General features: G+C 46.5%; 1 protein-coding gene across 2 annotated transcripts in view; it reads right to left on the bottom strand.

Annotated features, from left to right (window-relative positions):
- The window catches only part of Vps35l (VPS35 endosomal protein sorting factor like), a 99,246-nt gene that overhangs the window by 35,207 nt on the left and 43,219 nt on the right, over nt 1-20,820 (bottom strand). For both annotated transcript variants that reach the window (XM_026402461.2, XM_026402462.2), the window contains 9 exons: nt 16,897-16,943; nt 16,014-16,125; nt 15,507-15,623; nt 14,111-14,164; nt 12,590-12,670; nt 8,054-8,116; nt 6,163-6,248; nt 4,530-4,610; nt 2,089-2,152 (listed from right to left, as the gene is read on the bottom strand). In XM_026402461.2, coding sequence (XP_026258246.2) covers nt 2,089-2,152; nt 4,530-4,610; nt 6,163-6,248; nt 8,054-8,116; nt 12,590-12,670; nt 14,111-14,164; nt 15,507-15,623; nt 16,014-16,125; nt 16,897-16,943 — 705 coding nt within the window. The remainder of the gene's footprint in view (nt 1-2,088; nt 2,153-4,529; nt 4,611-6,162; nt 6,249-8,053; nt 8,117-12,589; nt 12,671-14,110; nt 14,165-15,506; nt 15,624-16,013; nt 16,126-16,896; nt 16,944-20,820) is intronic.

Raw genomic sequence — 20,820 nt, 5'->3', positions numbered from 1 at the left:
CGCTGAAAGGGACAATGCCATCCTCAGAGGGAAGGGTAGCACACAACTAGAAAAGCTTCCCACTACTCCAGCCCGCCAATCACTGCGCTGTTACAATCTCAGCCACGGCAAGGGCATCAGGCATACAACACAGGAGGTCAAAGGGCATACAACAGCAGCTCAAAAGGTAAACAGGATTTTCCAGGTATGGAGGGAAACCGCTGGGAAGGAAATCTGGGCGTTTTGTCGGCCAGCTGTGGCTTTTCCACAGAACATAAATTTGGTTCTTGGGAGCCATTTGTCAGGGAGCTTTTCCCTAAGGGCTACACCCTTCTGCTTCCTGAGGAGGATCCGACCTCAGCAGCTCACCAGTGGCTGCCCGAGTCACAGAAGGAACTTTCTCCACCATAAGAACTCCCCTCTTGTATTTCTTGGAATTTATGAACAGCTGGTTAGTGGGAGAAATTTTAACTGCTAGATCAATCATCCTGGCCCAGAGAGGGTTGACTTTGCCATTTCCATTGTAGCTATCAGGTTTCACATCTTATTTCCTCATATTCTCTTTTTAACTTGGTGACTTTCAGACAAAGCCATAAAAGGATACATACCAGCCAATCAGCACACAGCATAAACCAGGGCAAAAGCAAGTCACTGGGTAAAAACCTGCAGGTACATTTCCCAGGTGGGAACTGAAAGGCCAGTCCTAAATTTTCATCAAAATTGATATTTTACCCACAGAATCCGGTGGGCAGTTAAATGAACCCATGCTGAAGCACATACAGTCTCAGGGCTATTTTCAAAGTGATCTCATCTTTTTAGGTTCTGACATTTCTATTAAAATAGAAGATATGGAGCCAGGCACAGTGATGTGTGCAGATGGCCCAGCTACTGAGGAGCTGAAGCAGGAGGACTGCTGGAACCCAGAAGTTCAAGGCCAGGCTGGGCAGCAAAGTGAGACTATCTTTAAAACAAAACAAAACAAAACAAACAAACAAAAAAACTGGTGGTGCACAGCTGGTTTTTAGCTCTGAGCAAAGAGGCAAAGACCATCCAGGCTAGGAAGGTGTGATGGTGGGCTATTTCCAACACAGGCTGCGATAATCCCTCCCACTGACTGGCCCTGGGCAAGGTCCCATGGACGCTGCTCCTCCCCTCCATCAGCGGCCTGTTAACTAGCTCTGACCTACAGAACACAGTGGAATGCAGCAGAGGCTCACTGTGTCATCTCTAGGCCTCGCCTTCAGGCCTTGCAGCTTCCATCTGGCCCCCATGGAAGTCAACACCATGTAAGAGAGCTCAACTGGACTACGGGGTGACGAGGGAAGAAAGGGGCCACAGGGAGAAAAGTGGAAAGCTCCAGACAACAGCCAGGACCAGGGTGAGGGCAAGCAAGCAGAGCCTGGATCCTCCTGCCCCACCTTGCCAAAGGAGTCGCCACCACCCAGAGCAGCCTGGTTACCAGCCACCCACAGATCTAACAACTAGTAAACCACAGCACATTGGGGTGAACTGTCTACAGCAAGTGAGTCCAACAGACGGGGAGACACCGCCCACCCGGCACAACCCTGCCATCATCTGATCATCGGGACACAGGGGCTTCAAGGAGCTGCTCCTTTCTGCTCTTGGACCCCGGGATCCCAACCTTTCAGCTGTGCAGACGTCCCCCATGACCCAAGCTAATCCAGGGCATCTGCTGGAGACCTCCTGCTGAGCTGCAGGTGAGTGGAGGGATGCAAATACAGAGCCCTTGGAGAACGTCCAGGAGGAGTCAGAGCAGAGCAGAGCCATAGACGGACCCAGACGGCGGGGCACTGTGACAACATGGGATCCTGGGGCCACTGCTCCCCTGGAGGACCACACCTCAACTTTAGCCACATGGGCCAACAGATCCCTCTCCAATCTCCCTCTTTTGTGTTTTCTGAGGCCAGTGTGTCTTGGCTCTCTTTGCCCCCAGGGGAGTCCTGGCTAAAGTAAGATGTTTTCTAATTTCATCTTATCTCAATAAAAATAAAAAGCACCAGGAAACATAACAAACTGCTTTCACCAGCACGGGGATAAACAATTGCATCACATTTCCAAATGTGCTGTAACATCTACCCTCAAACTTACCATTTTTATAAATCCATTAATCAAATGTGCCAGCATTCTCTTCTCATCCTCAAGAGTGAGTGCACTAAAATCAATAATTGTACATAATTAACATTGAGGTAATAAATGAAAGTTTCTAAAGGAAAAAAATACATGAGCAAAAGTAAGCAATTCAATAGGGAGATAATATTTTGCATTTTCTAAATTTCAAAAACTCAACAAGACGTGTATTTTTCTTTGGATAAAAATATGCAATCAGGCAAGGAATGGTGGTGCATGCGTGTAATCCCAGAATTTGAGAGACAGAGGCAGGAGGATTCCAAGTTTGAGACCCTATCTCAAAATAATAAATAAAAAGAGCTATAGTTTTATTTTTTTTTTTTAAGAGAGAGAGAATTTTAATATTTATTTTTTTTTAGTTTTCAGCGGACACAACATCTTTGTATGTGGTGGTGAGGATCGAACCCGGGCCGCATGCATGCCAGGCGAGCGCACTACCGCTTGAGCTACATCCCCAGCCCCAGCTTTTTTAAATAAATAAAAAGGATAAACCTCAGTGGTGGAGAGCCCCAGGGTTAAATCCCCCTTACCCGCTCCACCCCATGGCAATAAGAATTTACATAATTTAAAAGTGCTTCTCTCCCTCAAAGATGCTGTTCTCAAGATACATTTATGAACAGGAAAGGAGAAGGTAATTTTCTCCTCCTCAAAATTTAGGTAGCAAGGTCTAGTGTCAAATTTTATATTTCAGAGAAATATATATCCACCATATATCTAAGAACTTTCCAGTAAGCACCCACACAGCCACCTTCAAGGTCCTACCGTCACCATCCTACAGTGCTTTCATCACAAGATGCCCATTCCCATCTCCACCCATCAATCTACCTCAGTCTGGGATGTTTTATAACATTAAGTCGGATCTTAAGTTTTCTATGAAATAGAAGCAACTAACACAAATATTTTTAAAATGCTGAATCTTTACATTTTTCATTATCCATGTGAAGGCCTATAAATAGTTTCTTAAATTTGTTTTTTAAGAATTTAAGAGCCAGGTGAGGTGGCGCACACCTAATAGCCCCAGTGACTGAGGAGGCTGAGGCAGGAGGATCCCAAGTTCAAGGCAGCTTTGGTGACCAAGTGAGACCCTGTCTCAAAATAAAACCGAGGGCTAGGGAGGTAGCACAGTGGTAGAATACCCCTGGGTTCAACCCCCTGCACTGCAAAATACAAAAACACAAATCCAAGAAGTAAAAAAAGGAAAAACAAATTTAAGAGCCCAGGGAAAACAGGACTGAAGGCTATTGTTTGGTATGTTCTAGGGGGGAGTAAGTTTTGGCCAAGGATGACTGTCCTCCATGATGCAATGTCCCTTTGTTCTTTGAGACAGCATTCCTGCTTCTTTCACAACTCCATGTGACAATGGGAGGTGACCCTTCCAAAGTCCCTGAAAGAAAGCAGCTGTCCTCCAATGCTACAGGCTGGGATGTAGACACACTGAGGTCACAAGCTTCCAGCAGGAAGAAAGGACATCACTCGAGAGGAACTGGTGCCTGGAGGATGTGCCAGGAAGAGCTCCCCTTCCTCACCTCCTGGTCTAGAAAGCCAGCACTCAGTGTCTTGTAAACAAAGTGCCTCTCTGGATGCTTTCAGTGCCTTTAATTCTATTCTTGTAAACTAAAGCTGATCAGGGTCCATTTGTTATGAAAATAAATATGATATTCTTGATATTTTGATTTTTATAACTCATGAATTGGAAAGCACAGAGCCATAGAAATAAAGATTCTAAAGTTAAGAGTTAAAAAGAACAAACACGACACATCTTATTAACATTCAAGTTCCAGGAACAATTTTCTTAACTCTTGTTAACATTTTCCAGTAAATCAAACTGCTGTGCCTAAAATTCTCGGGGGACTAAGATTTCAGCCACAAATAAGCAGGAACTGTTTTAAGCATAGTCAAATGGAAACGAAGCATTAAAAAAAAACCCTAAACAAAACAGCAAAGCCTTGGTAGTTCAGAGTTTGACCTAAAGGTAAGGCCAGGGGATTGAATGAGCTTCAATTACACTGGGCAAATAGAGCTGTTCACACAAGAAATGCAATTTCATTTGAATTTTAAATAACTAGCTAATAATGAGATGAAATTAAAAGGCCACGTTACTGGATGAGTAAGCTCATTGTTACACTATCTTCTGCTCTCAGACATCTCCCCGAGACGTGGAATTTGATTTCATTTGGATGAAACCAGGCTTTTTTCCCCAACAGAAATTTCTTTGTAAAAACATCTGCCATTGCACTTTCTCAAGGTTAACCTCAGCCTCCCTGCTTTCCTCCTTCCTCGCTAGCAAGAATCTTAATGGACCCAGTAAAGCTCTCTATGGTGGCCGCTGACAGCAGTCTCCCCTTAGTGCTCTTAGGTGGCACCAAAACCCATCTACGCAGGGTCAGCTATGTGCAGCTTACTTTACAGAGTCGTGCATGGTCTTGCAGATGTGCAAGAGGGCGTTCAGAATGACGGGGTCCTTGGTGGGCTCTTGCTGATGCCTAGGAGACAATGAAAGGTGAGGGTCAATGCTCTGTCCACTGATGGAAATGTAAGGGTGGGTCGAGTTCTCGTCTACCACATATCTGAGAAGCTGCGAAGGAGCTGGCTGCCTTCTCACAAGGTCCAGTTTACCAGTACAGGCGACGTTCTGGCTTTGCTGTACAGTTTTTCTTTAAATAACAAGTTGGCTCTTTTGCACATATAATTTCTCCTAACTGCAAAATCATGGTAAAGATGTAACGTGTCCTAAGCCTAAGCCAGGCAAAGGGCAAACCTATTTTCTTATTATGTTCCTCGCAAAGTCTGAAGCTGCTTCTGCTTACATCTCTATGTGATTTGACAAGTGACAGGCAAAATCATTAATCTGGGGGCTAAGTTTGTGGCTCAGCACTTGCCTGGCACGTGTGAGGCACTGGGTTTGATCCTCGGCACCACATAAAAAGTAAGTAAAATAAAGGTATTTCATCTATAACTAAGAAAATATTTTAAAAATTATTAATAAACTCTTATAGTGAAGCTTTATATAAGTGAAGAAGGTATATCTGTTCCAAGTACATTAATAATACCAATCTTTAGAAAGGAATTACTCTTTTAGAAAGATATCAAGATTATTAAATACACTGAAAACCAATAACTTGAATATTCACGTTGGTTCACATATTCTTGTCACTATTCTTCACTTTCCTCCATTTTTCTTTATTCTATAGCTATTGCTACCTCAATGTATTGTTTAGACTTTCATTTGGTCTCTCATCACTAAAAGGCAGGGTTGTGTTTCTTATTTTGAGAGATGGGGCCTCATTATTTTGCCCAGGCTGATCTTGAACTCCCGGGCTCCTGAGTAGCTGGCATTATAGTACCACCTTGCCCAGTGAGGGCATGAGTTTTGGATGACTGGTGATTTTCCAATATCCAGAACGATGTGGGGCACATAGTACGTTCTCAATAAATATCTAAAAGGAATACTGCATGTGGTATTATTAGACTCTGGTAGGTAGTTACTGTGTGTTTAAATAAGATCTTAGCACAAGGTTCTACTTTCAAAACTTAAATGTCTTAGATTTTGAAAAATAAATGCAAATAAAGATCTTTCCTGCATGTACTACCTTAAAATCATTTCATGTACCACTAGAAGTAGGCAGTTTTGAGAAAGTCTTAAGACAAAAGGAACTCAAGTTAGTCAGCTATGGATCTAAACACTGAAGATGAAGACCTTCCTCGTGCTGGGACTTTCATAATCAGGCTTTTATTTTCACTTTAACACGTCACTCCCCAGGCAGTTCATCCCAAGATTCCGCCTTCCAAAAACACAGCAGGGTAAAAAACTGGTGCTGCTGGCGAGGATCACACCCACACCGGCTCATTGCTTTCTTAAGCACCAATTACAAACTCTAATCATGAAGCCTGCTTCTAATGTGGTTTTCCTTCCCAGGATTCAGGCATGAGATCTGCACAAATCACCAGGCCTCAAAGTGCATGACCGGACACCTTCTCAGAGCAGCACACATGAGCGTAGGCTCCCAGACTTCCCGTGGCACGGGGGTCACTCACTTGATAAAGGCTTCCATAATGGACTTGCACACCTCCACCCGCACACTCTCTTTTTGGAACATATCCAGAAATGGCAGGAATTTTTCCTAAAAACAAAGAAAACACTCTACATTCAATTGCATAGGTAATTGGAAGGAATCAGTAGTTTGTTTTTCCTTTATGTGTGTGTGGGGGTGGGTAGGGGGTGCCAGAAAAGCAGAAGGTGCTCAGGGCTCCCCTGAAAGACCCACCCAGGGCTTCTGAAAACTGCTACATGTTGAGAATCCCTGATCTGAAAATCTAAAGTCTAAAATGCTCCAAATTCCGGATGTTCTTGACAGCCATGGATGGAATATAAAGTTCTAAAAAAACTCCAGGCTGAGCATTCCTAATCCGAAAATCCAAAATGCTCCAAAATCCAAAACATTCTGAGCACCAACGTGATGCTACAAATGGAAAGTCCCACACCATGAAACTGTTTCATGCAAAAAATTAAGACACTGTATAAAATCACCTTCAGGCCAGGTGTGTAAGGTATGTATGAAACAAAGGAATTCTGGGTTTTGATTGAGGTCCCATCTCCAAGGTCTCATCACATATATGAAAATATTCCAAAATCCAAAAAATCGGAAGTACTTCTGGGTCCTAAGCATTTTGGATAAGGTATAGTCAATCTGAACTACGAAATTTGTGTCCCAGGGATTGGTGCTAGGACCAGGTAACATTTTAGCACACCATCTGGGAAGCCTTTAGGTGACCATCAGCTTTCCTAGTGGCCACATCAATCTTCTTGTAAGTGTATGGATGAGCAGCAAAGAGCAGCCAGCTGAGCTCAAAACACACACTCAAAAGTGTGGCCTCAAAACACAACTCTCCATCTCTGGGTCCTGCCCCTGCTCCTGGTGACTCTGACCTTGTAAAGGTCATTCCAACTCTTCCGGCCTCTGGTTTCTCATCTGGAGAGTAGGGATGATAATCGCTTCCACTTCCCAGGGCTGGTGTGAAAATGGTGTGGGGCCGAGTGGAAAGTCCCAGCATAGGGCTGGGGATATGGCACATGTTCAAGACCTATCAGCTTATGCTATCAAAAAAGAAGACACCATAAGATCCTAAAAGTACATACAAGTGGAAGCCAGAAGACAGAAGTTAAGGGACAAAAATCACCTAGATTCCTACTAGCTCAAGGCACTCAGCTTACTCAAAGGGACGTTGCAAGGCATTTTAAATTTGTTGAGGGAAATGTAATAAATCTCAACTCTTGTCAGATGATGAGACAACTACTAGTTCAATCTATTTCACAGTTTCAACATTAACTTGCATAAAAACCAAGTGCAACTTAGGCTTCCCTAATCTGAGAAATGAATTTTAGGATCAGAGAGCCTCAGTCAATAAAGTCCATCCAAGTATTAAAAAAAAAAAAAAAATCAGAAATCTTAAACTCTTTGGATAAAGGAAGCACAACCTGTACTGTGTGAAATTCCATGTGCAAGAGGACATGAAGGCAAGGTTTGAGAAGCTATGTCAGGCCCAGCAGGTGTACACATCTCACTGGTCAGTAATGACCTGAATGGGAATAACGTTTTCTTTCAGTTTTACGTGTATTATTTTCCAAAAGCTGCTTAAGTTGTTAGGACATAATTATGTATGAAGTTGTTAATTTAACTGCTTTATAGAAAAGAACTGTATGTCTCAGCCTGCGGTGTCAAGAAAACATTACTGGGGCTGCGGTTGTGGCTCAGTGGCAGAGCGCTTGCCTTGCACATGTGAGGCACTGGATTCGATCCTCAGCACCACATAGAAACGAACAAACAAAAGATATTCTGTCCACATATAACTAAAAAAAATATTTTTAAAAAATATTATTGAGGCATAAGATACAGATTTCCAAAGGTAACTAAGAAATGCTCCTTACCACCGAGAAAAGAACTGAGAAGTCATGGAAGTGGGCGATCACTTTCTTAATGATTGACTGAAGCTGTAAAACAAAAGACAGGCCTTATTTAACAAAGGTTGGGTATTTTTGAAAAAGACTACCCTCTTTCATTAATGGCGATTACAATGGGGTCAGCCTGGACTGCTCAAGATATGCAGGATTAGGGTTCGGTCAGGCTCCGCCTCCGTCTGAGCTGGCCCTTCTCCCTCTGCGTTCTACCTCAGTCTGGGGAAGTAATTTCACCTCAGTCTCAAGCCCTATCTGTGAAATGGAGCTCAAAGCACAGCTGGGGGCTGAGAGGGTGGTTTGCAGGTGGAAAGCACCTGTGCTCTCCACTGCCCCCCCCCCCCGCCCCCGCCGCTGCTATTCTAGGGCTGGATAAATATCCTCTGTAAGGGGTCTGCAGTCCATGACGATGACTCGGCCCTGCTACGGCAGCATGAAAGAGGTCACAGCCAACCTGTGAACAAATGCGGGTGTCTGTGTGCCAATAAACCTTCACTCCCCCAAACATGTGACAGGCTACGTGTGGCCACAGTCTGCAGACCCTATTCCAGCCCACCATGGCCCTGGGTCTTCACTGCATCAGTGCACAGGAGTCGGATGCAGTTGAGCAGTGGGGTCCAGGGCCACGGTGTGACCTGAGGACGGGGGCACAGTCAGAGAGACCTGGCTCAGAAGTGCCCAGGTACCAATGTACACTGCCCACTCCGAAGCACACTCGGTCCCAACTGAAAGTCCCTGAAGGACCAAAGGGGTACTGTTTCTAAAATAAATCTAACTCCCTGCCACAGGTGCCTCCCAAAAATTTACTGTCAAACAGTTTAAATTAAGAGACTGCTGCATAAGTCATTCGTGAAGGAATCTCACGTTCTGAAAGCATCAACATGAAGCGGCACGAGCCAGCTTCATAATTAAGTGCTCACTGGGGCAGGCAAGCAGACAACCAGGCCGAGACAGGGCACGTTCACACACAGCACTGTAGGGCTAAGGAGCCTCCAGAGCAGAGAAACTAACCCTGTTGGAACGAAGCTTTACACGTAAAGCTTCTGGGATTTAAAACACAGGTTTAGGGGCTGGGATATGGCTCAGCGACAGAGCACTTGCCTAGCATGGTGAGGCCCTGGGTTCTGTCCCCAGCAACACACAGGTTTATTTTCCCTTCCACAAGTCACTATGAAAATGCTCAAAGAATACTGAAAGAGTCACACCACACACACCCACTCACCACTGCGGTTCCACGAGAGCCAACATCTTGCTATACTTTACCTTTGCTTTACCTCCTTGCTTATCCATCTACTGGCAGAATTGGTGAACACTGTCCATGCACATTTTTTATTTTGAAATAACTACTCACAGAAAAGGTGAAAAACTCGAATAAATAACTCCCGTATATTCTTTACCCAAATCCACCAATTTTAAATATTTTTGCCAAATGTGTCTGCTGTGGTTTACGTAAGTGACCCTCTGGTCCCTAGAGTGGTGCCACTGGGAGGTGGGGAAGCTTTGGAGGGCAGGGCCCAGTGGGAGGCCCTTGGGTTAGAGGGGACATGGCCAGGACGGGGCTGTGCAGCCCAACCCCCTCCTCGATCCTTGGCGACTCGAGCCATGTCATTCTGCCCTGTTTCCACTGACGTGCTGCCTCACCACAGCCCCAAAGTCACGGGGCCAATCGACCAGGCACTGGAACCTTCCAAACGGTGAACCAAAATAAGCCTCTGTAATATTCAGATATTTCATGACAATGATCAAAAGCTGACACTGAATTCTGTGTAATTCATTCTTTCTGAGCCACATGTGAGTTGACTGCATAATCAGGTTCCTCTACCCTTAATACCATTTTTTTTTTTTTTTGGTACCAAGAATTTAACTTAGGGCTGCTTAACCACTGAGCCACATCCCCAGCCTCCTTTTTATTTTTCATTTCGAGGCAGGGCCTTGCTAAGTTGCCGAGACTAGCCTTCAAGCCTCCCAAGCCACTGGGGTGACAGGTGTGCACCAAAGGGCCTGCTCAGTTCTTATCATGTCTTCTACTTTGCTGTCACCAAACTCAGGATCATTAAAAATATCATGAAAACTAGATTTTTTTTTTGAGGGGGGGAGATACTGGGGACTGAACCCAGGGTGCTTTGCTACTGAGCTACATCCTAATATTTCCATCTTCGTCCAGAGTCCAATCTTGTCTACGGCCTCAGAGAGTCCTTTAGAAGCATATTTTCTCCTCTCTGGATAGGAGCCAGTCCGGGATGGCTCATTCCATCTCGTTTTCACGTCCCTGTTAACTTGGAACATCCCCTCAGCCCACCTTGGCCACTCATGGCAATAATATTTTTGAAGAGTTACAAAATGCTCAATTTGGCAGCAGCTGACCTTCCCTCCGATTGGATTCAGCTCTTGCATTCTCGACTGCAGTCCTACACAGGAGAGCCGTATCGCCCAGGGTGCCACACCTGCAGGTACGCAATGGCCTCCTCCTGGTGATATGAACAGTGACTGGAGAGGTGAGGACTGGCCTATATCTCCGTTTTCTCCCTTGCAATTAACATACTCTCTGGGGGGAGACCCCGTGAGAGCTGCAAACCTCCTGCTCCAGGATCGGCAGGCGCTGGCGGTTCCTGCCTGCAGGTGGATGATGCCTGTTTCCACTGTGATGGCTGCAGGATGGTCACTGCCCAACCCCACCATTCATTCCGCGTCTCATTTGGACCCTGCTCGCCTCTCCCCTTTCCCTTGTTCACTAATGACAGACCCCTGGCTTCCTCTTACTACTCAGTGGGTCAGAACCTGCCCCAATTGCTCTCGAAGCCCAGGAGAGCCCCTGGACCTGCGCCTTGCCCTTTCTGCTTGTCCCCATTGGCTCTTGCTCACGTCCTTATTTCCTGGCACTCATGACAATGCTCCAGGCTCATCCCGCACTGCCTTGTCCTGGACCTGGAGTAAGCAATTCTCCACAGACCCGGGTTTACTTCTTCTGAGGTGGTCCTGCCTTCAACAAGGGGCACGTATGTTCGCCACTGACACGGATGTCTGTCCCCAGGGCTGGTGGACCCCCGGCATCTTTTCCAAGTTGTCATTTCTTTTAACAATGCTCCAAAAGAGCGTATAAGAAAGTCAAAATATAACACAGGCTCCAAACAAACTATGCACATAAATATCCAGAGGCTGAACAGATTAAAAAAACTGCCCGAGTAATAGAGCAATAGCTTACTGGGGCCCCTCAGGGATAAACAGAATTGCCTGCATAAACAAGCTGGTTTTGATTCTAAGTAAGCAGATAAGTTTTTCTTACATGTCTCTCTCCTTTACAAAATCATGAGGTTTCACTCCCCCACTCTGTCAATCTGACTGGAGCGCGGTTCTTCACGAACAGCTAGCTGCCGCATGCACGGTCTGGGCAGGCTGACCTTGATATTATGTTCAGGCTGTTTTGGACTAAGTTTGTGATTCAGCTTAAACATTTTTCTTCATTTACTGACCTAAGTGTCCAACACTCAGGGCATCTTTTATAAGTTGCTTTCAGATAGCGCAGAATTGCAGGATCTTATTTTCTCCCTTGCAATTAACTTCTTAAAATAGATAACTTCAAAGAGTATAATGATTTTAAAGTCTTTAATTAACTGGGTTTCCAGCAGTCAAGGCCTCACTAAATTTTTCCTCAACAAAACTTCCCTAGCACATCAGTTCTTGCGTGAGGTCTTGGCACTCCTGGAGACACGACTATCTCCTCTGCTTGCTTCGTTCATGTAATGACTTTACCCAGGACGAAGCAGGCAATCACTATGCAGAACGCTGCACTACTTCCATCGGGCCCAGATGATGTCCCGTTGGCAGGGGCTGCTCAGTGAGTTTAATGATGAACCATTTAAACTAGCAAATGGTGAAAAATTCTTAAAATAGCAAAACACAAAAACACCAAAATACTTTAAGAACATGTAACTAATTGCCTTATGGGAAGTGCAGTTCCAAACCAGTCTCAGGTCTGGGTGCAGTGGTGCATGCCTGTAACCCCAGCCACTCAGGAGGCTGAGGTAGGAGCACTCCAAGTTCAAGGTCAGCCTCAGCACCTTAGCAAGGCCCTAATCAACTTAGTGATATCATGTCTCAAAATAGAATATACAAAGGGCTGGGGATGTGGCTCAGTGGTTAAGTGCCCCTGGGTTCAATCCTGGTACCAAAAAAGAAAAAAAAAAAAAGAAATACTGATTCCTTTAGAAGCAAAGGTGTGGCATGATGTATGTACAACTGAAAGTTCACACACATAAGTACATCTACGTCTGTGCACACATTTAACCATAATAAGGCAAATGAGGCAAAATATTAACAGAGAATCATTTCACAGGTGATAAAACCAAGGCACAATGAGGCCAGGCAACCATTAGAGTGCAGTGCCAGGACATGGTGGAGCTGGAATTCAAACCCTGGGTTACCTGACTTTATGTCGTGACCTAGGCAACAGTGACAGTCCGCAGAACAAGATTCCTGCAAATGTGGAGACGAGAAGCGCCGATCTATTACCTGGGGGTAGGACTCCTCGAAGGCACGATCTGGGGTCATGTGCTTGATGACATCAGCCAAAACGGTGTTCACCTCTCGCTTCTAAGTGGGGGAAACAGACCAGTATTGGACGCTGACTGGCAATCACCAGGGAAAGGACTAGCATTCAAACTATGTCACACATGGTCCAGATGTGAAAGCAATACCAGGGGAGGAATTGCACCCTTATCACCTGGCCCAGTACCACGGCCTAGAGATGGCACCACTGCCCCCAGGGGCTCTGAACATGGCTCCCAAAGGCTCTCAGATTTCCACCGTCCCTGCTTCCCTAGTGCTGGTACAATCACTGTGCTTTCTGCCGCCCAGGCAGGGAGGCACCACTGGAGGGCATACTGGGCCCAGTGCTTACTGACCCCCGTTGTCACCTGGATCAGGGGTCCCATCTCTAGCCCAAACCCAGCCTGTTACATGGCTTACAAGGTAAAAATGGTTTCGACATTCAGTCCCCAAAAAAACATTCTTTCACGACAGTGAAAACTATGAGATTAAAATTGCACCGTGCAGGAAGTTACTGGAACTCATGCCCCGCCTGCTGTACCAACATGCCATGAGCCAGATCACTCCACAGCAGGACCCTACGTCTCACACAGTCCTGGAGGCTGGGAAGTCCCAGATCAAGGCAATGGCAGACTCAGTGTCCTTGCCATGTCCTCAGGTGGTGGAAGGGTCCAAAGAGCTCATGTGAGTCCTTGCTGAAGGGCACTAACCCTGCTCACGAGGGCTCCACCCTCCTCACCTAATCAATCATCTCTCAGAGGCTGCATCTCTCTTTTTTCCAACTACGCTGGCATCCTGGTACAGTTAACACAGCTGGCATGAACCAGATGCAGAATGCCAACCATCTATGGGCTGCTGTTCTGCCAGCGACGTAACACTTGCCTACGTACAAGACCACTGCGGGGCCAGCCCCGAGTCCATCCACCCTGACACTGTCACCTTGGTAATCAGGTTTCATCATAGGAATGTGGCAGGGAGTAGATACATCCAGATAATGTTCTTCTTCAATTTTTATGAGTTGGTTAAAACAACTCTCCTAACAGGATTTAAACCTGCTTCTATGTGCTCCTGAAGTCTCTGCTCTTTCATGAGCCCAGTATTCCCCAAACTGTGCTTCTAGTCTGTGCCTCAGGAAAGAAGTATTTTTGCTCAGGGAAAAGAATCCCACGTAATCCAAGATGTCTGGGAGGGGCTGCCTCCTAAACTCCCATGGAAATTCACAATGCACTTAGGCATGTCAGCACCTAAGGGGTCCTAGGCTGTTCAACTGTGTAACTCAGCATTACCCAGAATTACAAGTAAGCATGGACCACTTTAGTGACAGTACACACATTCATGCTCCATCGCCCTTTATTATAAGAATGCAAATTTTACAGGTTATGAGAACATTTACCCTTATGAAATACTTCAATGCCTGAACTAGATTCATTTGCTGTTATGTGAAAAAATATAATTCTTTCAAACATGCCTCATGGCCATACATACCGTGAAATGCTTGCAGGTGTACTCCACCCACACTTCAGCACAGTTAATGTAGTCCTGCAAAGAAAACGTAACACATCTCACAAGGGGTGCAGCACGGTAGGTCGGCATGTGCTCCCGGTTTTCTCCAGCCGTAACCTATCACACCTACACCACATTTAGTGGTAAGAACGTTCAAGTTCTACCAAGATTTTTAACCCTAAAATACATAGTTTGAGTCATCCATACAATAGATCTCCTGACCTGAATAAGCTGTTTTAGTTGGCCAATTTGAGTTAAAGGGGGAATTTAGTCAATGAAGTTTAAAGATGATTTCCTAAACGACCCTGACGATGTATATGATTCTCTAAATGTGTTTCTGCCTTTTTTAAATACCATTATTCTACCTGCTCCCAATCTTTTTTTGCAGTGCTGGAGATGGAATGCTAGCCCAGCACTCTGCCACGGAGCCGCAGCCCAGCCGCTATTCTGAACACACCTTGGTGAACACTGCACATGCACGCTCACCTGGCCTTTCCCTCCTGGTGACTGCCTGCCTCCAGTGCTCCTTACCCTCATGCATTCACTGCTAGCAGGACAGACACAGTGATGTCCGTCCTGCTGCTCGTGGGGCCCATCAGCCAACACCATTTTCCCTACTGGCATGATGCCAAAAAGGATGGCGAGTCATGAGCCCCAACCTTACCTGATGATATCACTACGGTAACTGACGTCAGTCTCTCCATCATCCCAAGCCTTCCTCCACCTGGAGCACAGGGATGATGCTCCAGGTGATCCCACACCAGGGCCAGGAACTGGACTTTCCTTTTGCTAATTACTGGCTTGCCCACTGACTCTTGGTTTAGGAATATTCTATTCAATTGGTAATTTCAAAGTAAAATACTTCAGACTGCTGTGTTTTGGATGCTTTTTGCACAGTCACAGGCCTTTCAAAGCTTCAAATATCTATGATTTTGTATTTTTGCTGCATCTTGAGGTCTCAAGAATGAAACAGCAACAGAGATACAAAAGTCAAAGAATGACATATTTAATGCCATTAGTTCACTATCCAGGTCAACAATAAAGACGTCTTTAAAAACATCAGTAGTGCTCCAGGTGCCGTGTTGCACACCTATAATCCCAGTGACTCAGGAAGCTGAGACAGGAGGGGTCAAGTTAAAGAACAGACTTGGCAATTTACAGAGTCCCCGTCTCAAAAGAGGAATCCGGACGTAGCTCAGTGGTAGAGTATCCCTAGGTTCAGTCCCCACTACCACACCCCAAAGAACCCATACAAACCAAAGAAGCCCAGAATTGTAATTAAAAGATCATTTCTAAAAGAAAATGTCTAGCTACCTAACAGACCAAAAAAAAAAAAAAAAAAAAGACCAGTTGATCAAAGGTCTAAATGGTCACCTACCTGTGGATTCTTCAATTTTGTGATAACTTTCCAAGCTTCATTGAGAATCTGAAGTCGATCATTCTCAGGTGGATCGGCCAAGGCCAAGTTTAACCCCAGTGATCGAAAAAGGAGATGCTAAGAAAAGTACCAATGATTATATTGCTGGAAATCTTAAATCAAAGTAACCAAGGCTTAAAAACAAAAATAAAAAGGTTGCAGGCTACAACATTTAACCCATCTCAGAATAAATAAATGCTCCAGACTTGTGAGTTCTACAGATCTACCCCAGCAACACTAAGACACTCATATTGAAGACCTGGCTCTGGGCATTTTTCTAATTGGTGGGCCATAATATTCTGCTCGACAAAGCTCTTCCCTAAGAGTGAAGTTTTTTCTTTTCTTTCTTTTTTTTAAGATGTAAGACCAACATTTTTCCTAAATACTCTGCGGCAGGCTAGGAGTATGGGGAGAGATGGGGTAGACACTGCCAATCTGCTCTTCCCCGGAGATGGGTCTAGAGCCTACCTTGGGGAAACCAGACTCATCGCACTCTTTGATCATTCCAATGAAGTCCATAGATCTCGTGGCGATGAACTCGGCCCGGAAGGCTGACATCACAGAATTCAATAGCAAGGCGCTGCAAGACATGGAGGCCCCAAGTCAGTCCACCTCCCCCTTATGAAAGCTGTTTTAACGTGAGGGTGTATACTGCCAGGAACGGGGGCTGATAGCCCTTTAATGATAAGGTTGCAAAAACAAAACAAGACCACAGTGAAAGGGCCATCTGTGGACCACCAGTATCTGTGCACATTTGGAACTCCATAAATGCTGAATTCGCTGCATGGATGGATGGATAGGTGGGTGGATGGGTGAATGGATGGACAGGTAAATTGCCAAGCAATCCAATCCATTTAAACAGAAATGACTCTCCAAATGGGGTGGTGCAGTTACAAAACTAATTACCCAGTAACAGCACTGATTTCTGCTGCAAACACATAACCACATCTCTCGTGAAAGACTTCTTATGAAAGAGATCTTGTGCTCTAGGCAGTAGGGACACAGTGAACAACACCCCCTCAAGGCTGCTCATACATTTACCACCAAGAACGGAGCCGAGGTGTACCACACATACCCAGGACAGAGGGAGACCAAGTTTATCCTGGCCCTGCCACTTACACAGTCCCATGGGGAAAGGACTACCCTCTTGCCCATTTTACAGATGAGGAGACTGAGGTCCAGAGAGTCCAAATAAGTGGCCCAAGGTCACAGAGCTAAGACAGAACAGAGTTGGGACCTAGGGCCAGACCACTGGACTCCATCCACCCTGTCAGTTCCTCTCCCATGGAAGCCCGCCCAGCTCAGAGACAGCACCCAGCTCCCGCTGCAAACCCAGGCACGTGAGTCTTACTTGTTTCCCAGCTTCTTGCATCTTTCCATCATCTCAGTCAGCAGAGCCTAGAAGGTTAATGAGAAAATCATCAGGCTAAAGCCACATTTCTAAGAGATTTCCAAACATAGTCATTCTACAAAATAAACCTAAGCACACACCCAATTACACAACTTCAGTGACTAGTAGGAACAGGGAGGGGAACACTTTCATGGCATCTGGTACGACGGACAAGAGCCAGGGCCTAGTGTGAGGCACACTTGGGTTCAAATCACCAATTGCCAGTGGGGAGAGCTGGCAGACACCAGCTTTGTCCTTACAGAGAACAAAGGCAGCACCATCCCACCTACAGGGTCACTGAAGGATGAGAGGCACCTCCTGTGCCCAGGGCATGAATGAGGATGAATGTTACTCTGCTTCCCATCTCTTCTCTGATCACCAGCTCTTCCTCGTTTCCCAAGTTTCCTGTGGTTGGTGATGCAATTCACATACCCTGGGCCAGAGCCTTACACTCATGCTCTAGCCTCTCCCACCACCCACAGGGTGAGCACTCTGCTCTCCCACTGCACATATGAGACACCAAGCCATGGAGCAGTGGCAGGCTTTACCCAAGGTCACACAGCCAGCGACGGCAGCCAGGTGTGACCCTGAGTTGGCCAGCACCAGAGGCCACGGTCTTCACATTTCCAGGCCCCAACGGATGTGAACAGGTTGCTCACTAGAACACTGTTAATGGCTGTTAATGGCTTTAGAGCTATCTTAAGACAATTACATATCTTCAAAAGGGCTCCTACTTAAAAAATAAATAAATAACAATGTGTCCTTTTTGGGCAGTGGGTTGGGGAAAGTCAACCCCAATGCCAGCAGTCTGGACACTAAGCTGGACACCAAGCCTCACCGGGCCCTTTCTGCATTCGCTCTCCCAACAGCCCTGGGAGGCTGGACATGGGGCCCGCTCTGCAGGTGAGGAGCTCAGACGGGTTAAGACACTTTCCCGGAAGCGGCAGAAATGTGACTGGTGTCCAAGTGGGCCCTGAAGTCAAAACTCTGAGTGGTTCTCAGTGCACTTCAGCCTTTCCTAGCTGTGACCCTCCGTGTCCTCCATGCTGCCCGAGTCACTTAGGTGACAGCCGACCCTGAAGATCTGTCACAACTGCTTCAGAACTGACTTTATCCAGATTTCAGCTTCTGGCCCAAGTCAGTCAGGCTGGGTCCTGCTGTGGACTATATTACGTCCCTCCCAATATCCACACGCAGAAACCCCAACTTCCAACGTGACAGTACTGGAGAGAGGGCCTTCGGGGGGCACTAAGGTTAAACGGGGCCATAGGGAGGGACTGGTGCCCTTATGAAGAGAAAAGTGGGCACACCCAAAGACAAAAGCACAGGTGCCTCACCAGAAACCAACCCTGCCGCACTTTGACCTCGACCTTGCAGCCTCCAGAACTGTGAGGAGGTAAGTGCCTGCTCCCTGTATGACAGCCGGAGCTGCCCAGTACAGGACCAACCCAACCACGTGGTCTCACGCCTCTTCCCTGGGGTAGGGGGTTAGACATGGACACACGACCCTTCCCAGCTGCTGAGATGGAGTGGAAAGTCTTCCCAGGGCTCAGAGGAAAGGTTTCCCTGTTGGAAACAGGCACCCAAGGAATTGAAGGTTCCCTTTCTGCCTCTGGGTCGTCATGCTAGGATGTGACGGTGGGAGCAGCTGCAGCCACCATGCTACTAGCCAGAGACAGCAGAGCATAAAGGCAAATGGAGGCTATCTGGCTGGAGCGCACCTTTGCCATGGGGAGGAGGCACTGAACCACACCTGAAGGCTCAGCACGTGTCTGTTCCTTAGCTACAACATCTCAGCTGACCATAAAATCGATCATGTCACCCGCCTTAGCTACAACACTTCAGCTGACCATAAAATCGATCATGTCACCCGGCTTCCCTACCTCACTCATGGCACAGTTATGCTTGAAAAGTTGTTCTGACCACCAATACCAATACCAAAGTGTTCTTCTAGAAAGGACTGGGGAAAGGGAAGACATTCTATAAGATTGTCACAGCAGTACTCCCCAGCACACAGGGGATCACCGACAGGGCAGCAGCACAACCAGCACAGGAGATGCCGCGACCCAGCTCTTCCAAAGACCAAGTGGGGCAAACGCCAACGTATGTACAAAACAATAAACATAAGACACATGCTTCACTCCCCTCATGCACAACCTCATGCTCCACGTATGTGTCAAGATACATTCTGTCATGTATAACTACAAAGAAAAAAACACTTGTTAGAACAAGGAAAAAGGCATTAAAAAGTTCTCTCTCACACACACACACACAAAAAATGCATGGAAATGAAGGGAAAACAGACCATCTGGTATAGAAATACAGGGACACTCGTAAGATCCAGGGAGCCAACTATTTGGGATCCCACGCAGGTCTGTTGGAGGTTGTTTTTATTTATTTATTTTCACCGAGAAGTGACAGGCTTGATTATCTTTGGCAAGAACCAGATGAATAGCATCTTGGAAACTAGCCCGGTGCCCCGCGGAGCTCACGGCCCAGCACGTTTGGTCCAGACCCACTGGAGCCTGGAGCTGGGCAAGGCGGCCTCGTCTTCCCTGAGGCCATCGTCCCTGCTGCTCTTGGCCCCACATTTCATTTATTTACACGACATTTGTTTTTATGAAACTATAAAAATAAGAAATGAGTGTAGACCCAAGTTCAAGTAGTACCGCAAGCAGCAGGAGCGCTCCCTCCCCGCAGGCCCCCGGGATCACCATCAACACCCCCTGCTCATCTTCCTGCACTGTGCCTCCGCCCTGCAGGTACACAGCTGTTACTGCAGCAGCCAATTTTGTTTTCTATCTACAAAAACAGGATGATCTTACACACGCTGGGCTGCACCATGCTCTTCCCACTTAAGAATCTAGGGTGGGAACCCCCTCCTGGGTCAGGACACGGGAACCCACCTTTTGGTACTGGGTGCTTAACCACCAAGCCACCTCCCTGGCCTTTTTATATTTTGAGACAGGGTCTAAGTTGCCGAGGCTGGCTTTGAACTCCGGATCCTCCAGCCACAGCCTCCCGAGCAACAGGGATTACAGGTGTGCGCCACTGCGCCCACATACCTCATCCTGTTTAATGGCCGAGGAATCTCCACAGTGGATAGGTTAGTTTCCAAGCTTCCCCTAGGCTGATGGATGCTTAGCAACTTCTTAACTAATTATAGACTAGAAGTGATCACAAAAATAGTTCAGAGGTCCTCAGTATCCGTCACTTGGTTTCCTTCAAAGGTGACATCTTACGTAACCTGTGCACTGTCAAGCCATGACTTGGCACTGCCACGATCCCGTTAACTCACTATTTTGCACACACTTTTCTTCTGTCTTTGGGTCTAATTCTACGACGCGTCATCAGTATGCGCGGGTTTGGATAACCACATTTACCTGATGGCTTTACCTTTTTCCACCTCTGGATTAGGTTTTTTTTGTTTTTGTTTTATTTATTTATTTATTTTTTTAAGGGCCTAATTACCTACTTCAGAAGTACAGAAAGAGTCGGATCAAGGCCACGTCCCTGGTTTCAGAGTTGTGCTAAGAGGCCGAGTGGCCTGACCCCGGACCCTAGGCAAGCTTCTATGCCTCGGTGCCCGACTGTCAAGCGGGTGATAAGGGCATGCAGCGAGACAACCGAGCACAGTGCCATGGGGGGCCCCCTGCCAAGAGGACAGAGCAGCTCAGCCTTCCCCCGCTGCCCACCCCGCTCCATGTCTGACCCACTCACTCCCTTTACTCGCTCGCTGGTGTGACCAGCAATGGCCAGAGCGAGCGTGACGTGACCACAGGCAGGAGCAGGCACGAGGAGGTTGAGTGAAGGAGGCTCATAAAGTCACAGGGAACAACTCCCAGGATTTTACACACACACACACACACACACACACACACACAC

Source organism: Urocitellus parryii, chromosome 9 (genome assembly GCF_045843805.1).
Source record: "Urocitellus parryii isolate mUroPar1 chromosome 9, mUroPar1.hap1, whole genome shotgun sequence".
Lineage (NCBI taxonomy): Eukaryota > Metazoa > Chordata > Mammalia > Rodentia > Sciuridae > Urocitellus > Urocitellus parryii.
The sequence above is the reverse complement of the archived record's forward strand: the minus strand, read 5'-3'. Positions and strand labels throughout refer to the sequence as shown.